At 35.7% G+C, this 25,058-nt stretch overlaps 2 protein-coding genes across 6 annotated transcripts; both read left to right on the plus strand.

Annotated features, from left to right (window-relative positions):
* The first annotated feature begins 7,676 nt into the window (after nucleotides 1-7,676).
* LOC110755416 (glycosyltransferase family protein 2) lies at nucleotides 7,677-12,410 on the plus strand. Its single transcript, XM_088254202.1, has 4 exons — nucleotides 7,677-7,869; nucleotides 7,971-9,105; nucleotides 10,202-10,872; nucleotides 11,075-12,410. Exons 2-4 carry the CDS (start codon nucleotides 8,000-8,002, stop codon nucleotides 12,094-12,096), a joined length of 2,799 nt encoding a protein of 932 aa, XP_088110328.1. The 5' UTR covers nucleotides 7,677-7,869; nucleotides 7,971-7,999; the 3' UTR covers nucleotides 12,097-12,410.
* Nucleotides 12,411-13,521: 1,111 nt separating this feature from the next.
* On the plus strand, nucleotides 13,522-19,581 carry LOC110755398 (uncharacterized). 5 transcript variants are annotated; one of them, XM_021956591.2, is made up of 15 exons: nucleotides 13,522-13,679; nucleotides 13,972-14,130; nucleotides 14,252-14,363; nucleotides 14,441-14,560; nucleotides 15,303-15,407; nucleotides 15,776-15,859; nucleotides 15,956-16,071; nucleotides 16,229-16,330; nucleotides 16,468-16,581; nucleotides 16,713-16,769; nucleotides 17,234-17,300; nucleotides 17,466-17,519; nucleotides 18,258-18,332; nucleotides 18,850-18,897; nucleotides 19,139-19,581. In XM_021956591.2, the coding sequence occupies exons 2-15, from the start codon at nucleotides 14,111-14,113 to the stop codon at nucleotides 19,229-19,231; spliced, it is 1,167 nt and encodes a 388-aa protein (XP_021812283.1). In that variant the 5' UTR covers nucleotides 13,522-13,679; nucleotides 13,972-14,110; the 3' UTR covers nucleotides 19,232-19,581. The 5 variants fall into 5 exon arrangements, with proteins under 5 accessions (XP_021812283.1, XP_021812284.1, XP_021812285.1 ...); XM_021956592.2 differs by having other exon boundaries at nucleotides 18,850-18,885; XM_021956593.2 differs by having other exon boundaries at nucleotides 14,279-14,363.
* Nucleotides 19,582-25,058: the final 5,477 nt, after the last annotated feature.

Here is a 25,058-nt window from a genome sequence, read left to right on the forward strand (position 1 = left end):
TCCCTTTTTGCAAACTTCTGTAAATTCATATCATATGTCGTTTGATTATGTTGATATTTTCTTAAAGAGTGCTACTAAACAAACCCTAAAATTAATAGAGTACACCCTAATATTTTAATCAAAATGTAAAATTAACTAGGTACACCTTATTTAACTATCAAAAATACATCTGGTACACCCTAATACACTCTATCACACAACACCCTAATACCAATTCTAAACCAAGTTTCTCTTTTTTACATGAATTCGTGCCCCTCTTTTCAGATTTTGGGTTCGCATCAAAATCTTAATTTCGTAAGCTATTGTGGGAGTAGATTTGTTAGCTCCTACAATTCAAAGCTTGATTCTTGTAAATCCTTGAGATTTTCTTCTAACTATGTGGAGGGGACTCAAACATCTCTCTCAAATTACTAGTGAAATGCATCATCACCAGTCCGAAATTCTTGAAAATTTTGGATCCTTCCAAGTTAGAAGAAAAGTTTGAACCCTGGGATTTTAAAGTCATCCACTTCAACTTTATTGTATGGATGATGTTGAGCCAAGAAGTCAGACTTGAACAAACTTTGTCATTCAAATGTGGCTGCCCATATTTTGCATCAAGAAGAATCAAGTACATGGAAATGCCGACACTTGACTTTCGCTGTGTTTGTAAGGAAGCTCTAAGCCTTTGAAGCATCAAAGACCCTTAAAATTATACGAAAACTTCTCTCCGTTTGATTAGGGTTGAATATGGTGAGTGAGGTGTACTTATTAAAATTATATTTGTTTCACAATTCCATATATCCTTTTGGATCATTTTATATTAGGGTAAATTAGTAATTCAATAAATGCTTTGGTAGTAGGTGTACTCAACTAATTTTAGAGTTCGTTTTGCAGTACTCTTTCTTAAATACATGTTGCATTAAATTGCACTTTGATGAACCTTGATGGATCAAAAGGTGGAGAACCATAATTAAAATGGGCCCTCTTAATTGGGCTAAGGGCATAGACGAAAAAAAATAGTTGGGCTAAGGGCAATAGAAAACGAACAACTTAATTTTTTTAATATTTTATACAAGCGATATTAGAGGAGGGAGAATCAAACTTAGGACTTCGAATGCATAGGTAAATGCTTTTAGCCACTTGAGCTACAAACTCCTTCCGTAAAATCCACAACTTTAGATGAACTTGCTTGATATATCCTCAGACTTTCTTCCACCAAATTCATTAATGCTGCAACAACAAAAAAAAGGATTAATATGGAAACAAGTTTTTTATTTTTGGTCAAATATGGAAAACAAGTTTAGCATGGAAGTTTTAGACACTCTGGCTCCTCCCAAGTAGAAGCCCAACTAGTATGTATTTAAGGTCCAACCTTAAAAAAGGTTAAAGGGCCATTGCTCCGAGCCTTGCATTGAAGGGCCCAAATTTTTATAGAGAAGTGATTTTATTGAAACTTTAGAGGATGTTTAATTAGTTGATTATCTATTAGTTTATCACAAAAATTTGGAAGGAAATTCATTGTATGGTGGGTTTAACTGATTTAAGTTGATTCTATAGTGAGCTGACAAACACTGTGAGTGTAAAAAATATGTAATAATTAATGAAAGAAGATTAAACACACCATAATCATTTATATATAATGATTTACTACAATATTTTGCACTTTATACATTGCATGGTAAGATATATGAGTGATTATGAGGTTCAAAATTTTCAATATCTTCATCATCTCTACATGTAGAGTAAGTGTATTGTGAGTAGTCATCAAATGATAAATCCCCAAAATAGTTTTCCATGTAATTGTTAACATGCCAACCATATGGATCCAAGATTGGCTGACGTTGTCCATATAAGCAAAATCATTTGAAGATTGGATCTCGAATTCTTTCCATGAGCCGCTCAATTCCATCCCAAAAGGAAAGGTCAAAGACTCACACATTCTCATGTGAAAATCTAATTCTTTCAAAAACAGTTCAAAACAAAACAATATAAATATACATATTTTAGCATATTATCACACAAACATAAGCAACATAGTGGTTAGGGCATTGGAGGAGTGAAATAGAAAGGGTTTGAATCCCCTTTGCGGTGTGCTTTATGTTTTTTTCTTTCTTTTTTTCCATTACATCGATATTTTCGATATTATAGTGATATTTTGACAAAATATTGCTGAAGGGTGAGCGAAATTATCGACATCGATATTTTTCGATATTATCGATATTTATACGATATGTCTATGGATACGTTTTGAAATATCCGTGACCCGAAAAAATGATAATATCCTCAATATTTCGTCGATATTATCGATATTTTAGACTATGGTCTAAGGTAACAATGACACCACGTTGAACTTGCATGTAATTTCAACTTTAGTACTCACCAATATAATGCACACTTCATTATTGCATCGGACAAACCAACCATGTTATAGAAACCAACTATTAGTTCAGAAAAATATAAATAAATAAAATGTTGGAAAAAGTGTAGCATTGTCCAAATTCCATCTACCAGTTAAAGGGTTTATAATTTGGATGAATTATATTTGTAAAGATGATATACAACTAAAAAAACCAACAGTTGAGATCATGGGACCATTTCTAATCTAATGGTTAGAAAGCAAAATCCTTATTTAATGTCTTTAATTATTAGACAATAAAAATATGTTGGTTTTGTTTTTGATAAGTAAAGTGATTTTCATTACATTTGAAGACCTTGTGAAGGAGATGAACTCTAGAATTTTCATATACTAAATAAGTCAACGCCAAACAGAATGTATACTTGAATTTTTTTGTACACCTTACGGGAATTGTGGATTTAAATCCCTTCAAAATCTCCTCATCATCTTCCAATTCTCTAGAACACGTGAAATTAATTACCTCCAGGAAATCTATTAGGTGTTGCTCCACTTCAAAAGCCCACAAACTAAGACCACAACCCTTGACTAAGTGAAAGGACAAGCCGCAATTGCACAAAGGTATGTATGCTTGTAATTTTAAAAGAAGCTCACATGGAGAGATCCTTAAGACTTTGATGAATATTGCAATTTCTTTGGTTTCCCTTTTCTTTTGGCTTTAAGCAACGTCTTTTAAATATGAAAATTGATGTTTATTAAGAACGAAAAGATTACGTAACATCTTAAACTAAAGCATTCTGTGTAGGATGATTTAATTAAAGTAAAGGCAAAACGAGCAAGTCTTTGAGTCACTGAATTGGCTTCAAACAATCTATAGGAGATAATTATTAAAGCATTTCAAATTTGTATTTGACGTTTCTAAAAGAGTTACATCCGTTAGACGTTTCATCATGAGAACCTCACACTTGAAACGTGTTATGTCAAATAACCGTGGCTAACTATTCATAATTAATATTTTCCGATATGCAATAATAATGCGAGATAAAGTAGGTTTAACGGACGAGGCCACATAATACATGCCCGATGTTTTCCACACTTTCTAATGGAATGAAAATCGATCTTTTTCTTAAAAAAAAAAAAGTAGGTTTAAAGGACATAGCATTTTAGAAATATTGCGTACGAAATTGAAATACCCTCTTAAAAATATACTTGGCCACTTGTTTTTCTTTGGTATTGTTAGGTCACACAAAACTAGCTATAAAGTATAATACCAAGTCGGTTTTCTGTACATATTTGCTTATGTAGCTTCCACTAGCTAGATCCATATATATTCTCGTTGCCCTGTCCGGTCCAAATCTGATACACCTCATTCATACATGGCTAGAGTCAAACAAGCGTTTTCTTCTTCAAGATTTCCATACTCACAGACGACCATCAAGGTTGACTTTTTTTTGTGGTGTACACGTAGGGTTTTGACTCTGCATCATTAATATGAAATTATGACAAGGGGTGATAAAAATATGTTATGTCAGTCTGGTTGTTATATATGTTTACTTAATTTTATGAGGTTAAGATCTAATCTCGTGGTGGTAAAGAGTCAAATGCATGATGGCTATTAACTTAATTTTTCTTAATAATAATATGTATGGGGCTTGTGCACGTCCGTGATCAGATGCTTTGAAGATTATTAATAAGGCTGGAGATCATAATATATATATATATATATATATATATATATAGAAATTCTCTTATGCGGACATCCGGACGTTATTATCGTGCGGACGCAGTGTATTTTGTACTACCCCTATTTGTTTTCCTACCTGTTTACAATAGGATCCGCACGATAATAACGTGCGGACATCCGGATAAGAGAATAACTGTATATCAGAAATTCTCTTATGCGGACATCCGGACGTTATTATCGTGCGGACGCAGTGTATTTTGTACTACCCCTCTTTGTTTTCCTACCTGTTTACAATAGGATCCGCACGATAATAACGTGCGGACATCCGGATAAGAGAATAACTGTATATATATATATATATATATATATATATAAAAGAGATGTCAACGTTAAGAAATTTGTAACTACTTTAAAAATAGCTTCAATTGTCAACACTCCCCGTGGTTAACAATATTTCATGGCCCCGTTTATGAGCAAAAATAATCAATCCAAACCTTCTAACTTTGTGTTAGATCGAGTAATTGGAAGCGTTCGCCGGTAACCAAAGCGTCACTCCTTCTTGATTATGTCGTATAAAGGACACGACGAGCATATAATAGTTCTCATAAAAATAAATAGTATAATACTATTTGTTATAGAAATAATATTCAGTAATTAAATTACAACGTTTTAAATGAAAACAATGATATTACACCAATTTAAATTAAGAAAAATCTAAAAAATCAATCAATAATTACATTAGGTTTTAGTAAAGGCCAAAAAGAAAAACAATATTTTAATGTGAAGGTGAGGATAAAAGAATAAAAGAGATTCTCAAACTGAAGGGAATTATATTAATTTTTATTTTATGATAAATGTACGTAATTAGTTCCAAATAGTTAGGCTTGTGTGCTAACAAAACAAAGCAAAAATAAATTTTATATTGCTTCTCTTATTTGGCATATAATTTTTGTCCAATAATGATTCACTCATATATATTATTGGATCGCTTCTATCCAATGAGAAAATTGCTTAGTCATGTGGGACCCATCTTCACAACAAGTAGTAGGCTGCACACAGTTGAATGTTAATACAACCTTTATGGAAATGGAAGGTTCAATTATTATTTCTGAGAGAATAATAATACTGTTAATTAGGTCAGATTATTCCTCAGAAAATGTCATCAATTTTGGTTTATGGTATAATTTCATAATCATCATTAGGTAGTGATTGATCTTATTCTAGAACTGCATGTACTTCAATACGGAGGAGATGCTCAAGCATGCCTTCTTTTAAAAAAAAAAAATTCTTTTTTAATGATTACATAAAGCATATTTTCGTTTTTCAACAAAAAAACATACAAGGACAGAATGTAACTAGTTTTTTTTTAATTTTTTTTTTCACGATATGTAATTATCCAGCCAACATGGAATAAGTTACTTTTTTTTTTTCTTGGGCACACATGGAATATCAAAGAGAAAAGACAACAAAAGCCTAGCTGGCTATTGTTCTCAATTATGTAGTTACAATTGCTGAGAAGAAACATTTGAACTAAACATAATATTGCTAGCAATTTGGTTATATATTAAGAGAAGCATTGTAGCATACGAAAATAACTGTGAGATCTATCGTGAGTCTCACCATAAACGAGAGTTTTGAAAAATTAGAGTTTCATTTTGGTGTATGAAGTTTCGAGATATGTATTAAATAAGTTCAGTTAAAATTTAATATTCTAAATTAGTCTAATTTAGAGGAAGGGAAACTCGAATTTAGGTGCAAGGAGGTGGGCTCCCTGCTCTGGCCTAACCCACGCTACGTCTATGAAAGCTTAGAAAGGGTTAGATGCACATTTTCCCCAGGCTACATTTATTTTTAGTAACAAATAGTAGTGAGATGCCAATAAGGTCTAACCCAATGGAAAATGACATTAACTTGTAGACCAATGGTTTCATGTTCGAACCCTCATGGCACCTTGGCAAGTGTGTAGGAGAAACCCCTCCTCCTTATACTTGTATTAAAAAAAAAAAAAAAAAAAAGGTAGGCTAGTGGGATATAGCTCAATCGCTTGGTTGATAATATTTGTATAAACTCCCTCCCCCAGTCGCCTTTACAAAAAAGCAGTAGTGAGGTTTTCTTAATAGAACTAATTAATTTCTTAAACCCATTAATTGTTACTTCTTACTTCATCAAAATATTCTCTAAATTAATTTCCAAACAATATCTATTTATATTTTTCATTTGGAAACAAAATGCTTTTGTAGCACATTGAATGACCGACCCCATTGTAATTTGTAACGATGTGAGTGAGCAAACGTGTACGCATAGCATTACTCATTTGGAAATGTTAATAAACCTAATATCTCTTTCTTCTTTCTCAGCTTCTGCAACTCTAATGGCAATTCACCTACAAAAACACGACTTGACCAATTTATGTAACACAAGAAGTTAATTTATATTTTTCCATTCAAACTTTTCTTTCTAAATTCTGATTTTCCTTGAATAAAAGGCCAAACCAAACACATTTAGATTCTCCTTACTGCAAGAAAATTCAGTCCATGGGTTTCTTGCGTTCAACTTGTCAAAGTTCGGCGAAAAACCATAAACAAATTAAAGCTTGCTGCAATGCGCGATTAGGTATCTTCATGCAAAAGGTCAAACTATATATTTCACATACACATGAAGATTTTTATTTTTTGGGTGCTAGTTATCTCTTTAGCACTCAATCTTTATGCCTAAATGCATTTGCTTCCAATCTCTGTAACCAAACGCGCGGCGTCTCTTCATTGACATTATTCGTTGTGGTGGTGTGAAATTGAGGTTTAGCTTTAGCTTGTTTTGCTGAAGCAGAAAAGCTGGAAAAGAAGCCTCTCTGTTCTCTCTACTCTTTGAATTCATTTCCTTGATTATCAAGGTAGCTAATGTGACCCTTATGTTGTCTTTCTTTTCTTTTGGTCCACATACATAGATGGTCTTTTTTTTTTCTTTTACTTGGTACATGTATTGAACTTCATGGGACAAAAATCAAATAATTTTTTTTTTCTTGGAAATTGGGTAGACAAATTTAATCTTATTAGTTTTATTTTTAGTACAAGCGATATTCTAAACTATAGGGGAGTGGGGTTTCTCACACACACACAACCAAGATATCATAGAGGTTCGAACCTGAGACTTATTGTCTGCAGGTCAAGGTCCTTTTCTACTGGACTAGACCCTGTTGGCTTAATCTTATTAGTTTAAATATGGGGATTTGGCCAATTGGGTCTCTTGAACTTCTGTTTAAAAAAATGATTAAGGACTTTCTAAGGTTCAGAAATTGAGGGCCTTGATTGGTTTCTGGGGTCCATTGTGCAGTAAAAATATGAATGAGACAGAGAAAGAGAGGGAGTTTGGGGTTTACAAAGCAGTGCCGAAAACGCAGGGGTAGCCCTTTTCTACGGCAGCAAAGCCGGCTTTTAAATGGTGTCTTAAGGGTGGAAATGTTAAGAGTTGTAGTGAAGGGAACGCATTCACTTAAACTCTTTGTTATTAAAATCCCATCAGTTTTTTAATTTTTTGCGTACCATGTGACCTTTGATGCATTTTCCATGGGGGCTTCCCTTCCCCTACACTTTTGTTTTACGTTTTACTTGTATATATAATTCTATATTTATATATAACTACAAGAGCCCTCTGCTTGTCAACACAATTAGGACCAGCTCACTTCAAAGTCCTCTTGGCCTCTCCTTCTTTTCGTTGTGAACTTGGACTCCTCATCTTGGTTGGTGGTGAAGTCCTAGTTTTGAAAATTCTAATAGAACCTCTACTTGTTTCATAGCTAGCGGTCTAAGAAGTTCATATTTGTTGTTTTTACTCATTTGGGTTGTGGTTTTTGGTAAGTGTCAAGCTTTGGTTGGTTTACAAGTTTGAGGTTTTTAGCTCAAGATCCAAGGTTGGCTGACTGATTATGAATGTGCTTTGTATTTTTTCTTGCAGGTGTTAGATTGATCTGGACTTGAATTCAAATGATGGGGCTAGCTCGAAATCAGAGTGCAAGAAGCGGGGATTACTTGGAAGGAATGCTAAATGATTATGTTGGAGGGAAGGCCAAGTTGAAGGCTAATAAGAGCACTTCTGCTAGGCTTGTCACTGCTCTCACTTGTCTCCAATTTGCGTTTGCTGTTTATGCAACGTTCTTACTCTACTACATGAGTCCTTCAATCGATTTACGAACCAAACCAGATTTTGCATGGGCTACCAAGATTGCACAGCAGTGGAAACACTTCATAATCCAACCCCACATTATTAATCACTATCAAGAATCCTCTTCTCTTGTTGGAGCCGAAACCCAACCGATCACACCCTCAGACGTTTGTGAGCAAGAAAAGATTGATTTCATGCAAAAGAAGTCCAATGATGCACAGATGATCAAGCTGAAGACAGAACTTTACAAAGAGGTGTTGGACTTTCAGAGCAAGTCCATTGGTACAGAAACTCTTGCTCAGCTGATGGCAATGAAATCAAAGTGGGATTTGAAAGGTCTCAACAGACCAAAAGTCACTGTGATCTTAAACCACTTCAAGAGAAAAACACTTTGTGCTCAGCTTGACACCTTGCTTGAGCAGACTCTTCCTTTCCATCATGTTTGGGTACTTTCATTTGGGAGCCCAAATGAGCTCTCTTTGAAGAGGATTGTAGATAGCTATAACGATTCGAGGATTAGCTTCATAAGTTCAAGCTATGACTTCAAGTACTATGGAAGATTCCAAATGGCTTTACAAACCGAAGCCGATCTTGTGTATATTCTTGATGATGACATGATTCCGGGTAAGAAAATGCTGCAGATTTTGTCGCACGTCGCAGGAACAGAGAAGTATAAGAACGCGGTTTTGGGCAGCATAGGGAGGATTTTGCCATTTAGGCAAAAGGACTTTACCTTTCCAAGCTACAGAAAGTTCAGGTCTAAGGAGGCAGGGCTTTATTTGCCTGACCCTGCTTATGACATCACACTGGATAAAATTGTGCAGGTCGACTTTCTTTCCAGCTCTTGGTTCTTGTCTGCAGAGCTTGTTAAGACACTTTTCATTGAGACACCCTTCACCTTCTCAACTGGTGAGGATCTGCACCTCAGGTATGTACAATTCAATTGAAACCCTTCTACAGTTTTGGTTATTTTTCATCTTGTTGAAGTTTTTACTTTTAATTATATATTTATTTTATTTTTAATACAAGTGATAATCTATTTTAATCTAATCTAAACTACGGGAATGGGGATTCGAACTCGGGTGCAGAGTGGGGAGCACATCCACTCTAGCCAACTTGGCTAAGGCCATGTTTGCATTGAAGTTTTTACCTTGATATAGGCTATATTTTCACTAGAGAAAATAAAAGTTAAAACTCCCATGAACTTTACCAAAGTTATTGGCTTAACTAAAATAGTAATTAATATGTTTTACAAATCACATTAATTCAGGTAGATGCTAGAGAGTTGAAGATTGACACTGTAACCAATTGGCCTTTCAATTAAATTCTAATTCCGTACTTAAATTAGATTTCTTTTCTTGATGGGATGAATTTGTGTGAAGGAATTTCAACACTGTTGCACTAACATTGCGGTCAACTTGTCTGTTATAGATAAAAATATAATATCTTCCTTTTAATATGGCTATTTCTCTTGCCATGTTTCCACTAGTTTGATTTTCTGGATCCACTTGCTTCACGCTGTACATGTTCATTTTGCTTAATGAAGCAACAACTTCTGGGAAAGAGTCAGCCAAATTCCCTTTTCGAGATTCCCTATAGCATTATGGGATTATTATACTCAACTCCATTATGGTGCTAGGAATTTAACAAATAAATGGAATATTTTATTAAGCTGCAGATCACATAGCCCCCTCTAACAACTAGAATTTTACATATTCCCTTGAAAAATATTGGAACATTGATTACAACAAAGAAAAAAACAATTAATAGGGTAATGGATGTTAAATTCTGAGCCACCACAAGAATAAAGATTTTTTTTTTTTTTTTTTTTTGGTGGTGAGAAGTAAGAATTTCGTTGCACAAGAATGAAGAAAATGGGTAGCTAGATTTTCATCCTGGGATAAGATTGGATTTGATTAAACCCCAGTGTTAATCTAAACTTTACTGTTTTCAAAACATTTGCTATGTATTAAATACCATTTGAATAAGTTTCTAATGGTTACCTTTTCTTGACAAAAATGCAGCTATCAGCTACAAAAGTACAGAAATGCTGGCTCATTTGTTCTACCAGTTGACCCAAATGACAAGGAAACTTGGGGTGACAGTGAACATAGGCTTGCTTATGTGTCTGAAACCACTGTAATTTTCAAAGATATTGTTCAAGTCAGAGATGATCAATGGTGGAAAGCACTATCAACTGGTTATATCACTCAGTGGGCTTCAATGTATCCTCAAAAAATTGATGCTCTCTTCTATGCTCATTCTGTTGATGAAGTTAAGGCACTTGCACCCCTTCTTGAGAAATTCAGGTCTACTGTTGGAAAGAAAGCCTATATTGCTGTCTCCGGAGGCAATTACTGCGCTTGTGAAGATGCAGCAACTGCTCTAAAATGGCCTCGGTTGGTCTGCAAAGAGCGAAGGTTTAAGATATTCGATTTGGCTGTGGGGGCTCTATCGGGAGTGTCAAACTCGGAGGTGGTAGTGCTGCAAGGAGTGTATTCTAGCATGAAGGGTTTGATCAAGATTCACAACCCAAGTGTGGTGATCACAGTGGCTGACATTGATCCTAATGTAAAGAAAGCATTGAAAATGGCAACAGAGACTAATTTGAATGCTACAACATTGGTTCTTTTACCAAGGCCTTCAATTCCAAAGGTTCTTTGGATGGCTGATCTTAGAACAACAGCATTGCCAAGTAAGAATAGTAACTTTTCTGTTATTCATTTCCATTTTAATTTGGGCTATACAAACTTTTAATGGATACCTTTCAAATTCTATTAGTTGATTGAAAGTTTGCTTCAGAATATATCAGTAACTTTTGGTACCCTTTGCTTTTCTTTTTTTCAACTGCACTTTCTGATTAGCATTCATCTAACCAACCTATTTATCGAATGCAGATTGGAACCGAATGCGGATTTCTATCAACATCATCACCCAAAACCGAGTTCATTCACTTACAAGGCTTCTCAAGTCTCTCAGTGATGCCTACTATCTTGGGGATGAGGTACCTATAAGCTTTAACATGGACAGTAAAGTGGATGAGGCAACTATTAGACTAGTAAGTTCATTCAACTGGCCTCATGGCCCTAAAACCCTCAAAAGGAGAATCATACAAGGAGGGCTTATTAGAGCTGTCAGTGAGAGTTGGTACCCTTCATCTGATGATGATTTTGGTCTGCTACTCGAGGACGATATCGAAGTCTCTCCTTACTACTATCTATGGATCAAATATGCCCTCTTAGCCTACCATTATGATCCACAAGTGTCTCTCCCTGAGCTATCCTCAATCTCTCTTTACACCCCTAGGCTGGTTGAAGTGGTGAAAGAAAGGCCTAAATGGAATCCAACTGAGTTTTTCAAGAACATCCATCCAAATACACCTTATTTCCATCAGTTGCCCTGCAGTTGGGGTGCTGTCTTCTTCCCCAAGCAATGGAGAGAATTTTATGTCTACATGAACATGAGGTTCACTGAAGATGCCAAGAAAAACCCAGTTCAAATTCCCAAGTCTAGGACCAATGGTTGGCAAGCTTCATGGAAAAAGTTTCTGATAGACATGATGTACCTCAGAGGCTATGTGACTCTTTATCCCAATTTTCCAAAGCAGGCAAGCTTTTCCACTAATCATATGGAGCCTGGGGCTCATATCAGTGCCAAGGACAATGTTTTGAAGCATGACAAGTCAGATTTTGAAGTGCCATTGTTGAAGGAAGACTTTAGAAACTTTTTGCCAGGTGGCAAATTGCCTCCAGCCTCAAGGTTGCCATCTTTGAACCTCTTCAACCAGCCACTCTCCCTTAAAGGCCTAAAGGCAGCTGGAGCCAAGTTGGGGCAGGATGTAATTGGATGCAATAATGCCACAGAGATAGTGATGGTTGATCATCAAACAGGTCTGCCATCAAGGTGTGCCAAATTTTAAATTGTATTGTTGTAATTTGTTATATATTCTTTAATTTTATACAAAAAAACAAATGCTTCTGTAATTTCCTTATTCTTTTTTCTTTTTACTTTATGTGAGTGGGGTTGGTGCTGAGAGCATTTGGGTGGAGGAAACAGTGCTGAATTAGGTGGTGAGGATAGAATTTTGGCAAGTAGAATTATGTTGCTAATGTTTTAATGCAGCCAAAGTGGCTTGTATTAAAAACCTTGTGAGTAACCAAAAGTGGTTCATGTGACTTTGTAAGCAAAGGAAAAGATAGTTCAATGAATGTAAACTCTATCTCTCTCTCTCTCAAATGGTGGACTGTCTTGCTTTTTTTTTTTGTTCTCTCGTACAAGCAATATTAGGGCATAAGGGACTCAAACACAAAACTTCGGGTGCATGAACATTTTAATGTATTTCCATTTCCATTTTTTTATTTCTACTTATTTCATCTTCAGTCCCACTCTTTTGGGCTTGAGGCCTTAAGCAACAAGTCCATTTCACAGAACAACCTTGATAAAACCCACTACCAGTATGACAAAAAAAATAATCACTACGACATGTCCTATATGTATTAGATAATACAACAAGCAGGTGGTGTACCCGGAACGTATAAAAATTTCACCACTGCCAGCCAATCTCTACAAAAAGCCATTACACGGATCAACGACCATCTTCATTCTACCTTTTTATTCCATCCACCGGCTAAACCACGTTAAACCCGTTTACAGTAAGACCAGCCCAATGAGCTAGGCACTTGCCTTGGGCTCGTTTTAAGCAAAGGTCCTTTAGAAAAGGCTCAATCTTTATTTATTTATTTTTTGCCAAACGGTAGAAGACTCAATATTCAATTGAACTTTTTTGTAAAGTAAATATATTTATTCCAAGGGACAATTTAAAACAATTCTTTTGAATAAAAAGTTAATAATATGTTATGTAATATTGTAAGTGTATTTGCATTAGTATAAAATTAATTTTTATTTAAAACTTAAATTAAAAATAAAAACAACTATTTTATACATTGGTATATGATTTTTGGGAAAAAAAAAAATACATTTGAGTGCCAATCCCAATTTTTAGCATTCAAAGAAAAAACAAAAATCTCTAACGCATTTGCTTGTATTGGGATAAACATTTGCTCTCTTTTTTTCCCCATCAAATATGACACAAGAAACTATATTGGCACGAAAATTTAAAAATTATTATGTGTGCAGTAACACAATGTGGCATATTAACTTATTGTTATGAATTCTTTAAAATTATCACACATTTATCATAACGTGCTATAATTTGGGTAAAGTGTCGCATGTCACGTGATGTTACGTTGTTAATACATATGTAACATGCCAAAGTGTCGTACGTGGCGCGCATTTAAAAAAAGATAAGAAATAAAGGGCAGGTACGTTTATCAAAGCTCCAACCAAGAGCAAAAGCGGGCAATTTGATCAGCATATACAAAACTGAAGCAAACCATTTTTCGTAACCAAAACCATAAAAAATACCAAGTGTAGCCGCGAAGGTGTTTGTAGGCTGTAGCAGTACATTCTCTCTTTCTCTCTCCGATACGATCGGCGACTCGCGTAAGTGTCAAACCCTAGAACCTCTGCAATGCCATTCATGTCTTTGAATTTTGATTTCGAATTTTCTGTTTGTTGAACGAAGACAATGTGATTTTCATTTTCGTTCGTTTTCGTTCATTTCGGTTGGTTTCAATACTTTCCTATCCTCCAATTCAATTTGATTGCTTAATCGAACGTTGGGATCGTTGGAAACTTTTATCTTTTTTCTTTGTTGATGAAGAATGCGAATGTGGTATGAGGAAGGAGCAGGGGATGAATGGTAAAATTGATTTTTTATTTTGTGTTGATTTAGGAGTCAAATTTCGGGGCTTGTTAGTTTGATAAAAGATTGTGAGATTGAAGAATGCAATATTGGCTGAAGAAGTTGCTGAACCAATCGAGTTTTTTCTGGGAGTGGAGCTTTTGAGTTGAGTCTCAGAGACAACACCAATATGGTCACTGTACATCGTAGGTGCGTATTAATAAACTGATGCAGAATGCCAGATGATGCTTCCTAAAGATTGTTATTTTTACACTCTGTTCCTCATCAGTACATTTCTTTGAACTTTTTATTTATTTATTTTAATTTTCAGTGGGGTTGGTAAAAAATCAAATGACAGTGCCAGGCTAATTTTCACTACTACATTGGGAGTTGTCTTTGGATTTTTCATTGGCGTATCATTACCGGCAGTTTCTCTAACCAAGGTATATTGGCCTTCATCAGCATGTGTCCAAAATGAATTGGACGCGCATATGTATTTGATTTGTTTTAAATTCCACAGATTAGGTTTCCGTCAAGCATTATAACATCTCTTGATGTAGCCTTCACCGAATTGCGTAGACCTAATCCTCCTCCTTCAAACAGAAGTCTTGAAGATGAAGGATCAGGGGGTGTCCCTAAGGTGCTTATTGTGTTCACTCTGAATATATGTGTTTATTGTTGATTTTTCATATTGTTTGTTGTAGAAGATAGTCATAATTGTAGGAGCTCAATATTAATATTGGTGACCGAATGTGTTGTTTTGCACAATACTTTTTATAATCCTACTAAAGGAAACTATGCCATTAGTTAACTAAAATTCCTCTAATAAATAGTTTCCAAACTTATTAGGCCTATATAGCATATGTTCATTGGGTCCAATTTTTCATGACTGTGTATATAGGATTAGTTTTGGTCTTTTCATTCCTTAGATGTATCCTCATGATTGTCTATCAATGCATTTTCATATGTGTAATAGTTGTCTGACCAAATAGATTTCGTCTGATTTTCTTTGTTGAACTTTATAATTCAGATAAGTACAGGCATTGAATTTGACTATTAGATGACTGATTTTGGGTTATGAAAATCCTTTCTTAAAAAATTAGTTAAGTGAAAAATCATACTTGTTGATCCTTGTTCATCTGTCATGTTTATTGTCATCACACCACAAAAAGGAACTATTACAGCCTTCTCTTTCCTAGAGGTTTGTCCTGGGTGGAAATTATTCCGATTGATATTGTTGCATGTTGCTGAATTTAGTGTAGTTGGGGTTCTCAATTTTTATTGTCATAAAATTTTGTTCCTAGTGCTAGTGTTGCTGCCATAATTCATGTCCATCACATTAAGTAATAGTGCTTCATAATATTTTGTTAATTTTCTCACAGATATATGTTCCAACAAACCCTCGTGGTGCGGAAACACTACCTCCTGGAATTATTGTTCCACAATCTGATCTTTATCTGCGCAGATTATGGGGTGAACCCAGTGCGGTATGATATTTAATGGTTATATTCAAAATAGCAGTGTTGCACATATTTTAATTTTCAAAATAATTTTATTTATTTTTATGAAGTAGCCACATGTCTGAATGAATTAGGATTCATGGGTTTTGCTTTTGAGTGGAAAGGAGGAAGTCAGGAGATAGTATTGGAAGGAAAGTTTAGTTGGAGGAGTCTAGTCAAATTTCGGATGCATATATTGTCTGTATGTTTCTGTATCAGTTGGTAACCTTGGAGTAGTTTTCCAACTAGTAGTAGTCCTACACTTAATCTCCAGCTTGGAGACCCTTTTTGATTTTGCATGTTGCTTATTTATCCGTCTGTGAAAATGCTTGTTATAACGATTTTGAATTCTGCAGGATCTGAAAACAACACCTAAGTACTTGGTATCATTTACAGTTGGTATTAATCAGAAAAAAAATATTGATGCAGCAGTAAAAAAGGTTTGAAAAATGTGCCATTCTTATTTTCTTTTTCTTTTTCATTTATTGATTTGATTTCAAGAATACTGATGTTCATTCATTCTTACATTTTGGTAGTTCTCTGAGAACTTCACAATCTTGCTTTTTCACTATGATGGTCGGACTAGTGAATGGGAAGAGTTTGAGTGGTCAAAGAGGGCAATTCATGTTAGTGTGAAGAGACAAGCAAAATGGTAAGTTTTAATGGTGTTTTTCATGGTTTAAAGTTCTCATTTGTGTAACTTTTTTCAATCCGAAATCTTTTTAAACTAGTTGCAGTCAGTTTTAATTTCTTTACAGAATTAAGCTTTTGCAGCCTTTTGTCATGTAGATACTTTTCAATGTTTGCAGGTGGTATGCAAAAAGGTTTTTGCATCCTGATATTGTAGCAGCTTATGAATATATTTTCATTTGGGATGAAGATTTGGGAGTTGAGCACTTCGATGGAGAGAAGTAAGTTTCTCTTTCATCAAACATGGTTTTTTTGTTCACCCATCAATCACGGTTTCTAGTCTTGATTTTACCATTCATGTTTTTTACTCATTCCCTTTTACCTTATTCTCCAATTGATGCTCTTTGTGATTTACCAGGTATATTCAGTTGGTCAAGAAATATGGTTTGGAGATCTCTCAACCTGGTCTTGAGCCCAATAATGGACTGACATGGGAGATGACAAAGAGGAGAGGTGACAGAGAAGTTCACAAGTACTCTCTCTCCTCTCTTACTCAACACCCCTTTCCCCTTATACACTGACTCAAATCATCATGCAGCTATAAAATGTGCCATGTGTTGAAAATTAATTTCAGCATTTCTTTATGTCTGGGTTGATAAACAGGGATACAGAAGAAAAACCAGGCTGGTGTAGTGACCCACATCTCCCTCCATGTGCTGCGTATGCTCTCTCTCTCTCTCTCTCTCTCTCTCTCTCTCTCTCTCTCTCTCTCATGTACCATGAGCAGCCATGAACGTGCACATGTTTGTTGTGTTCATGCATGCATCCATGTTTGTGTGATCTCGCATGCTCTAAAATAATGTGGATATGCCTTGCCTGGTTATCTAGTGCTTATCTTGACAATGTGCCCATTTATACGCTATGCTATTTACTGTTTCTACATTTTATTCAAATTTTTGGGTGCTTCAAGCAAAAAATTTAGGAAATTATCCATTTTGTAAATATGAGCTTTATTCAGTTGAAGTGTTTATTAAGTTGTTTGGAGGTTAAGCTTTGTTAATAAGGTTATACTTACATATTTTGCATGATTAAATAAACAACTTTTATTTTATTTTATAGTTCTGGTCTCCAAATTTAGTCAGAATGATTCTAACAGTTAACATTTCCATCTGAACATCGTTCAGATTTGTGGAAATAATGGCCCCGGTTTTTTCTCGGGAAGCTTGGCGGTGTGCATGGCATTTGATTCAGGTGTGGTGTGTATTGTTAATTTCCGGCTGGGTTATTCATACACAATGACGACGTACAACAAGATCTTTTCAAATTTCACAATCTTCTCTTTTGAAGGGATTTTGTGTTCTTTTTCTTTGTTAACTTCCTGTAATCGATAATAAAATGTTTTGTTTGTGCTTGTAGAATGATTTAGTGCATGGATGGGGATTGGATTTTGCTCTCAGAAGATGTGTAGAGGTAGGCAGTCTTTGCATTTTATTGTTCCTCTTCTTCGTATTTTTTAGGATTGCCTTCATGGTTGGTTATGTTTCAATTAATCAATTTTAAAGGCTTGGTGAAATACACAGTTTCATTTCATGTCATTGTTGATTGGTTACTGCCACCCTCCATTTCATTACCTGCAAAATACTTTTTAATACAAAAACATATTTTTACAACTTTGTTTAGAGGTACTATTGTTACTTTTGTCTGAAAGTTCAAAGCTTAATTTTCATAGAGCGTCTGCAGAGGGTTTCCTTGAAACAAAAGAAACAATGTATTGAATCAATGCAGGCAATGATTGTTGATTTGTTGTTGGGCATGTGTCAACACCAAGGAACTTGTAAATAAGTGCCAACCAATTCCATTTCAAATGATAAATAGTTCAATGCTTAAAATACAAGTATGAAATATTAAACAAAATTATGCCTTACCTATTTCTTTGATAGATTATTTATGAGCTACGCTGTCGATGTGAGTGCCTGTCATTTATGAACATCATATTAACATGTTTATTAGATGGCCTAGTCTGATCTGTTGATTAGTGTAGCCTTATCTATTTTTGGAATGCAATTCATCTGGAGTAGTAAAGTAGGCATGTGTTAGCTTGTACTATTAATTGAAGCATTACAATTGCTAGATGAGCTATGCCTTTCTACTCTGAGAAAACCTTAAGACTTTTGTTTTCCTTTTGTTTTGTTTTTTTTGCCTCACCAGCCCGCACATGAAAAGATTGGCGTAGTTGATTCACAGTGGATTGTTCACCAAGTAATTCCTTCTCTTGGGAGCCAGGTGAGTGGTCATTGGTATCTATTCTAGAGAGATAGCCCATGTATGCATACACACATTTATGAGCATATCGTATGTAGACGATGACAAAAAGAAATCATACATAGAATCGGCAGGGTATAGTAAAACTTAAGAAAGTGGTACTTCTTGCTTTGGTTAGGTTTAGAAAATTATGTGAAAAGGTTGATATCTGGTAATTTTTAATTTTATGTAGGGATAGATATAGGTGGAATGGCGCAGCATTTTAGTGAGGACCAAGACCCTGCTTTTAAATAATTTATTTTTTTGGGCAGAACAGGACCATGCTTTTTATGTGATGGTGTTATCTATTTGTTTGGCGTGAGGTTGTTATCAACTAGTTTTCTACCTTTAAGTTGGTAAAAAGCCAATGGATGTCTCTACCTTGCATGGGGTGGTCAAATCATCTTGTAGCTACTTTTCTTATGTTTAACACTTTGTCTTATTTCTCTAATGAAAACCTGTTAATCTTGATCATTCTTAAATCATCATCAATTTTTAGGGAGATCCTGAGGATGGAAAAGCTCCATGGGAAGGGGTACGTGACATGGTATATTAAGTTCTTATCATACATTCTACACTTCTTCTTAGCTATGTTCTAGATTATTGAAATGGATGTCTTTATCATTACACTTATAACCCATGATTTCAACCGCTTTTTTCAATGCATTTACTGGTTTACTAGTTTAACCTTTTCATACTTCTAAGTTAAAAATTCTGTATTCGTAATTGTTGGGGAAAACTATTTCCATTTGACCGTTTTACTTTCTTTCCTGGTTTTCCTCATGCAGGTAAGAACAAGGTGCAAAAATGAGTGGGCTGAATTCCAGGCTCGCCTCCTCGGCGCAGACCAGGCATACCTTTCTCAGAGAGGAAGGGGGTAAATACAACTTTATCCCCTTAAACAAAAGCCTCCACCCCACCCACACCCACCCCCTTTTCTCATTTTGTACATGTTTTCACTTGGCGAGAAAGGGGTTGGGGTGTGTCGAAGAAGAGTCCAATTCCGACTGTAATATTTTCTCCCTTTGCTGAGCCGAATTCTATGTATCTCACACGTTGTTAGTTTTGTAAGAGGAGAGAAATTTACCCTGCCTGAGATAGAGTTTGTTGAGTATCTACCTTGTGCGTTTCATAGAGGGAATTGTGGTCTGCAAAGGCCAATTTTGTATGGATTTTGAAAGTTAGCTATTTATATACAATACAGCACATCGATCAATGCCAACATTTTCAATATTGCTGGTTGCTTTTGCTTCTCAGGTCTCTCAAAGTCCTCTATTTGAATCAAAATCGATTTTGAGTTTATTCATCGGTACGAAAGAGTCAGTACATTGATGAACTTGCGTCCAGACACTAACTAGGAAGAACAAACAATCAAAGAAACATTACATGAGCTCCAATGGTTTATCGAATTTTCTTTTTTCTCCTGATAGGATTACGGTTTCCATTCTCCTCAAACATCTTTTTTGTAATAGTTAAATTCAAATTTCTTGGCAATTGCACCAAAGTAGTCTTGTAATGGTTTTTGTATTATTTTATTTTTAATACAAGCGATGGTCTAAACTACAAGAGGAGAGGGGTTTCTCACACACACACTACAAGGGTGTTATGTGGGTTCGAACATTAGACCATTGATCTACAAGTCAATGCCCTTCCCCCTGATTAGACCCCGTTTGTAGTAATGTTTTAAGAGTGTTGAAAATGTGCTTCCTGAAAAAGTTTCTAGAATACATATTCATAAAATTCTATAGAAACTGATGCTAAACAAACTGAAAATAATCAAATCAAAATAAAAATAAATTTAAAAATTGAAGTTAATATAAATTACTAAACTGAAAAATATTAACACTAAATTAGCGAGTTTTTTATTTTTGGGTTTAGTAAGTTGTACAAACTCGAATCGAACTAATGACAAGTCTAGTTAAGACCAACAAAAGAAGAAAAAAAGAGTCAGTGTGTTATAGCTAAGTTGGTTGAGCTCTTCTACCTCTACTCATGTGGATATAGGTTCGAAACCCGCCTAATAAATATTTGTGTAAAACCTCGCTTTCCAAATCGCTTATACTAAAATAAAATAAAAATAAAAATCTACCCGAGCAGCCAATAGGACTTGTATCCACCAAAACGACATTGAATGAAGTCCATGCTGTCGTTCCCTTCCTTCCTTGTCCAAAAATTAGAAACTCAAAGGAAGACGAAGAGACACAATGCATGAACGAGATAAGACTCTCCCTCTCTCTAACTCTAACGCAGCGATCTTCTTTTCTCATTGTGAGAGGAACCAAAAATGAGCGCAATCAATCTAAACACCTTGGGTGTTTTTTTTTTAAGTATAGCCGCGCGGCTATACTTATTTTGACACGTGTTTTTGGGTAAATAGTATAGCCGAGCGGCTATACTTGGTTTTATTAATGCTTCTAAAAAGTTAGGACAGCCGCGCGGCTATACCCGGGTTTTCCCTTTTTTTTTTGTAAAAATAGTATAGCCGCCCGGCTATACGCGGTTTGATTCATGTTTCTAGAAAACTCGATTTTTTTATTTTTATTTTTTAAAATAGTATAGCCGTGCGGCTATACGAATATATATATTCTAGGGTCCTTTTTTTCTTTTAAATTTTTTCCCGATTTTCGTTTATCGATAAGAATAGTTTAGAGTATTATCCATTACTATTAGGCCAATACCCGAGCCTCTATTGTCCCCGTTCCATTTTTTACTTTTTCAGAGTTATTACATGTATAAAGAATTTACCACTTTCACATTCAATAATCTATTATACATGTACGTATGTATTTTTCAATAATACATTGATGCATTGTGCTCGTCTTTACACTCGCGGTGTCGATGACGAAATCGAAGCAGCTATTCAGGTTGCTAGTTTCCCTTTCCTCAGTCGTTTCTTTTGTTAATTGTGTTTGGTTGCAGAGAAAATGTCACAAAGAAGACAGGGGAAAACGAAGCTTGAGTATAATGTGATGAAATATGCAGAAAGTCGAGAAGGCTTTGACGGAGAGTAGTTGGGCTATAGAGCTAGGACAGTAGTAGAGACTTTGTTTACTTTTGAATGAAAGTTCAAAGCTTAATTAATTTTCATTTTAATGTCTGCAGAGTATTTTCCTTAAATTGAAAGAAATGAAGTATAAGTTCGACTTGCTTGGGCTGTATGTATCAACAGGAAGGAACAGAATCATGTCTAAATTATTTGTTGGATAGATGGTTTATGAGCTTTGCTCTCTCTATAGGAATGCCTGTCATTTATGAACATTTTATTGACATGTTTATGAGACAGAGTAGATCGATGTGTGGATTATAGAAAATGTAGCCCTATCTAATTTTTGGAATGCAATTCCTCAGGAATGGTAAATTAGGCATGCACTTGCCTGTACTATTCACCAAAGTGTTGCAACTGCTAGATGACCTAAGAATCTTGTCTTGTCTTTCTTTTTTTTGGTCTCACCAGCCCGCGTGGTTGATTCGCAGTTCATGAGTCCAAAAATATGAGGATTTTGATGGAAATATCCATATATAAATAAATAAAAAGTCAATATCGGTAAAAAGTCAAGAAAAAAGACCGAAATTGAGTGAAAAATATGGAAATTTTGAATGTAAATGGAAGAGACGTTATCTAATCAATTACTTATCTACTTGTTTAACTAAACAAAACTGAAACAACATTGCATGGGGAACTTGTGTAAGTTTATGAGAATATATTAATTGCACGCTTGCAGACAATATTACTGAAGAAAATCTTCACTAGTTATTGAAATTTGACTAATGTACCTCACAATATTTTTTGGTAAGACTTTACTATAATTGTTTAACATTATACATTACATAGTGAATTAACAGTCGAAACTACAAATTTTATAATAAAAAAGATGAATAACTAATTAACAATATACAAAATACAATTAAATTATCATAAGGAACTAAGTAATGATTAATAATAATATTATGGAGCACTAGAAGCAGCAACTAGTAATAATCCAGGTTTATTTTTATAACACATGTATATTCTATTCTAGGAGAACATTCTTTTTGCTTTTTTTTTCTGTGGTTAACAAATATTCTTTTTTCTCTCTCTACTCACTTCATACATATATAAAACAACGTATTTGTTGTGTCAATGGGCTCTAGCTTGGTAAAGGGCCTTGACTTGCAGACTAGTGACCTAAAGATTGAACCTAACCGTGACTTGCAGACAAGGTGTCTTGAGAGTGTGTGTGAGAAAACCCTCCTACCCCAATATCGCGTATATATAAATTTAATAATAATAAAAAAAAAACTTATTCTTGTTTGTGCCTCTAATTATGTGCAATTACAAGACTAATCTATTACCACTGATTATTTATCAATTCATCAATAATTCTTATAGTAGTAAGTTTCTATTTATTGAACTATCGGAGTGCAAAGTCTTTTCGTACTTTCTTCTGAGTTCAAAATTAATCCTCGCATTCATAACTGTTTTGGGGGGGGGGGGGGGGGGGGAGAGAGAACAAAAGTTTGCCTCCTTGGTGCAAACAAAGCATACCGTACTCAGAAAGGAAACGAGTAAACATAAATTTATTCCCTTAAACAAAAGCCCTCACCTCACCACCCTTTTTTTTTTCTCATTTTATATATGCTTTCATTTGGCCATGAAGAGGGTGTTGAGTTGAAGAAGAGTCCAATTCATATTGTAATATTTTCTCCTTCATTGTGTCTGCCATGAACAAATTAAGAGTAAATTTAATGGGACAAATCGAGTTAGTGAATTGACATATGAGTAGCAGTAATTTTATATTGGTGCTATAAATTTGCATGCAGAAATTAACTAAAAGAATTAAACAGTTAAAGAAAAATTACATATATTCATGAAGAAACGAAATTACATAGTGTCAAAATTTTGGTACAAATATTCAATATTTCATCTCCTTGGTGCAAATTAATATTGAGTCATCTCCTATAGTATTCATGATCATTGAGTGTGATGATCAATGGCCCATTAACTCATCCACAAACGAATAGTTGGAGAAGCAATTGATGTCTTCTATTAAAGGTTGGTAATTGCCTATATTCTGGAAATGACTTGGATTACAAGCTTTCATTTCTCCTCCATTAGTTGATTTAGCACCGACTTCAGAAGCTGGAAACGACACTTGGCTTTCATATGTAGCAGCAATCTGTGGCATTTGTGGCAATGACCATTGCCCGGGTAGGTCTGGAAACAATTTGTCCAGTCGTCTATGGTCACCCGAGAATGCCGAAGTGTCATAAGGACAATAATCAATGTTTTTTAGCAATTGATCCTGATTTTCATCATAATTATTGTTGCCTATCTTATTATAATTCACAAATTTACTTGGCTCACAAGCTTATTGCACCATCAACGGAGACATCACCGAGAAGTTGGCAATGGCACTTGATTCGTTTGTTGTATTTCAAATTGATTAGTCTATACGATTGTGGCTGGATTGACTGTAAGCAATGATCTTACGACTTCCTTTCGATGTACTTAGGATAAGTAAATTAACCTTTTCATACTTTCTTTGAGTTCAAAATCCTCGCATTCGTAACTGTTAAACAACACAAAATTGTTTTGACTCACTCTTTACTTTTCTTGCCACGATCCTCATGCATGTGCAAAAATGAGTGAGCTGTGTTTACACCCAAAATAAACAGCCAATGTGAGCAGGACACCTGGAGGAAATTGGGCTAGGTCAGAGGCGCCCTCGGCACTCTACCTACCGATCTCTCCCTTAGGGCAACACCCTCACCTGGGACACGTGGCACGCTCCCAAGCGACGCCCACAGTCCCACATCGAAATTATCAACAAAATGCACACCCCCCAAGGCCTATAAAAGGAGGCCAACTATCCCAAAATAGAGGTAATCAGAACTTACGGCATACAAGCCTATTGATCTGTCAGTTGAACTTTCTATTCCCGAACTTACTTAAGCATCGGAGAGCCTTCGGCCGGTACCACACCGGTGCCCTAGGTCTTACCGTGCGTTTGCTCGTATTGCAGATCGCGTAGACTACCGAGGCATCAAGGATACCGAAGGCATAAAATTACTAAGTTGACCCTCTAAGTCAAAGAACCACTTTTTGGCGTCAACAGTTTGGCGCCGTCTGTGGGAAACGATAAAATCGACCCTTTATCCCGAACATATGGGGACCACTGAAAAAACTACGTTCGTACCGCGGGAAGGGATGCCGTTCGGCATGCCAAGCGGGGTGAGCCCAGCTCAAGCCCCATACACACCGGCAACTAATCCCCCTGTGATCCAATCCGCAGAGAACGCGGAGCTTTTAGCCCAAGTCGTGTCCCTTCGGCAGGACATGGCTAGGATGCAAGAACACGATAATCTTCTCTCGACCAGAGTGGAAGAAATGCAACTGCTGTTAAACCAGCAGCAAACGCAGAACATGCCGACAGACCGATCGTCCGAAAGCCTACAGACTCCTCGTCGGCAGAAGAAGGGCAAGAAGGTGGCAAAGGCAACGCCTGCGCCGTCTAAACAATTGGTGGTCCCGGCACCCAAAAATAAGCCCCATGTAGCGAAGAAGGTCTATTCCGATTGCCGACACAGGCTGTTGGAGCGAGAAGTTGAACGACGGTCCGAACGGCAGGAATCGCCGATCAGGATCAACGCCCGCTTGGACGATCCCCGACTGAAGAACATGGGGAGGAAGTCTCCGATACGGAGGATACCGGTCCTGGAATCCACGGC

This window comes from Prunus avium, chromosome 6 (assembly GCF_965620075.1).
Source record: "Prunus avium chromosome 6, drPruAviu1.hap1.1, whole genome shotgun sequence".
In the NCBI taxonomy this organism is placed as follows: domain Eukaryota; kingdom Viridiplantae; phylum Streptophyta; class Magnoliopsida; order Rosales; family Rosaceae; genus Prunus; species Prunus avium.

Coding starts and splice junctions, on each gene's coding strand:
- LOC110755398 (XM_021956591.2), top strand. CDS start 14,111: ATGGTCACTGTACATCGTAG. Junction 14,561..15,302: donor GATCAGGGGGTGTCCCTAAG/GTGCTTATTGTG, acceptor ATTTTCTCACAG/ATATATGTTCCAACAAACCC. Junction 16,770..17,233: donor CATCTCCCTCCATGTGCTGC/GTATGCTCTCTC, acceptor AACATCGTTCAG/ATTTGTGGAAATAATGGCCC.
- LOC110755416 (XM_088254202.1), top strand. CDS start 8,000: ATGATGGGGCTAGCTCGAAATCAGAGTGCAAGAAGCGGGGATTACTTG. Junction 9,106..10,201: donor GGTGAGGATCTGCACCTCAG/GTATGTACAATT, acceptor ACAAAAATGCAG/CTATCAGCTACAAAAGTACA. Junction 10,873..11,074: donor TAGAACAACAGCATTGCCAA/GTAAGAATAGTA, acceptor TATCGAATGCAG/ATTGGAACCGAATGCGGATT.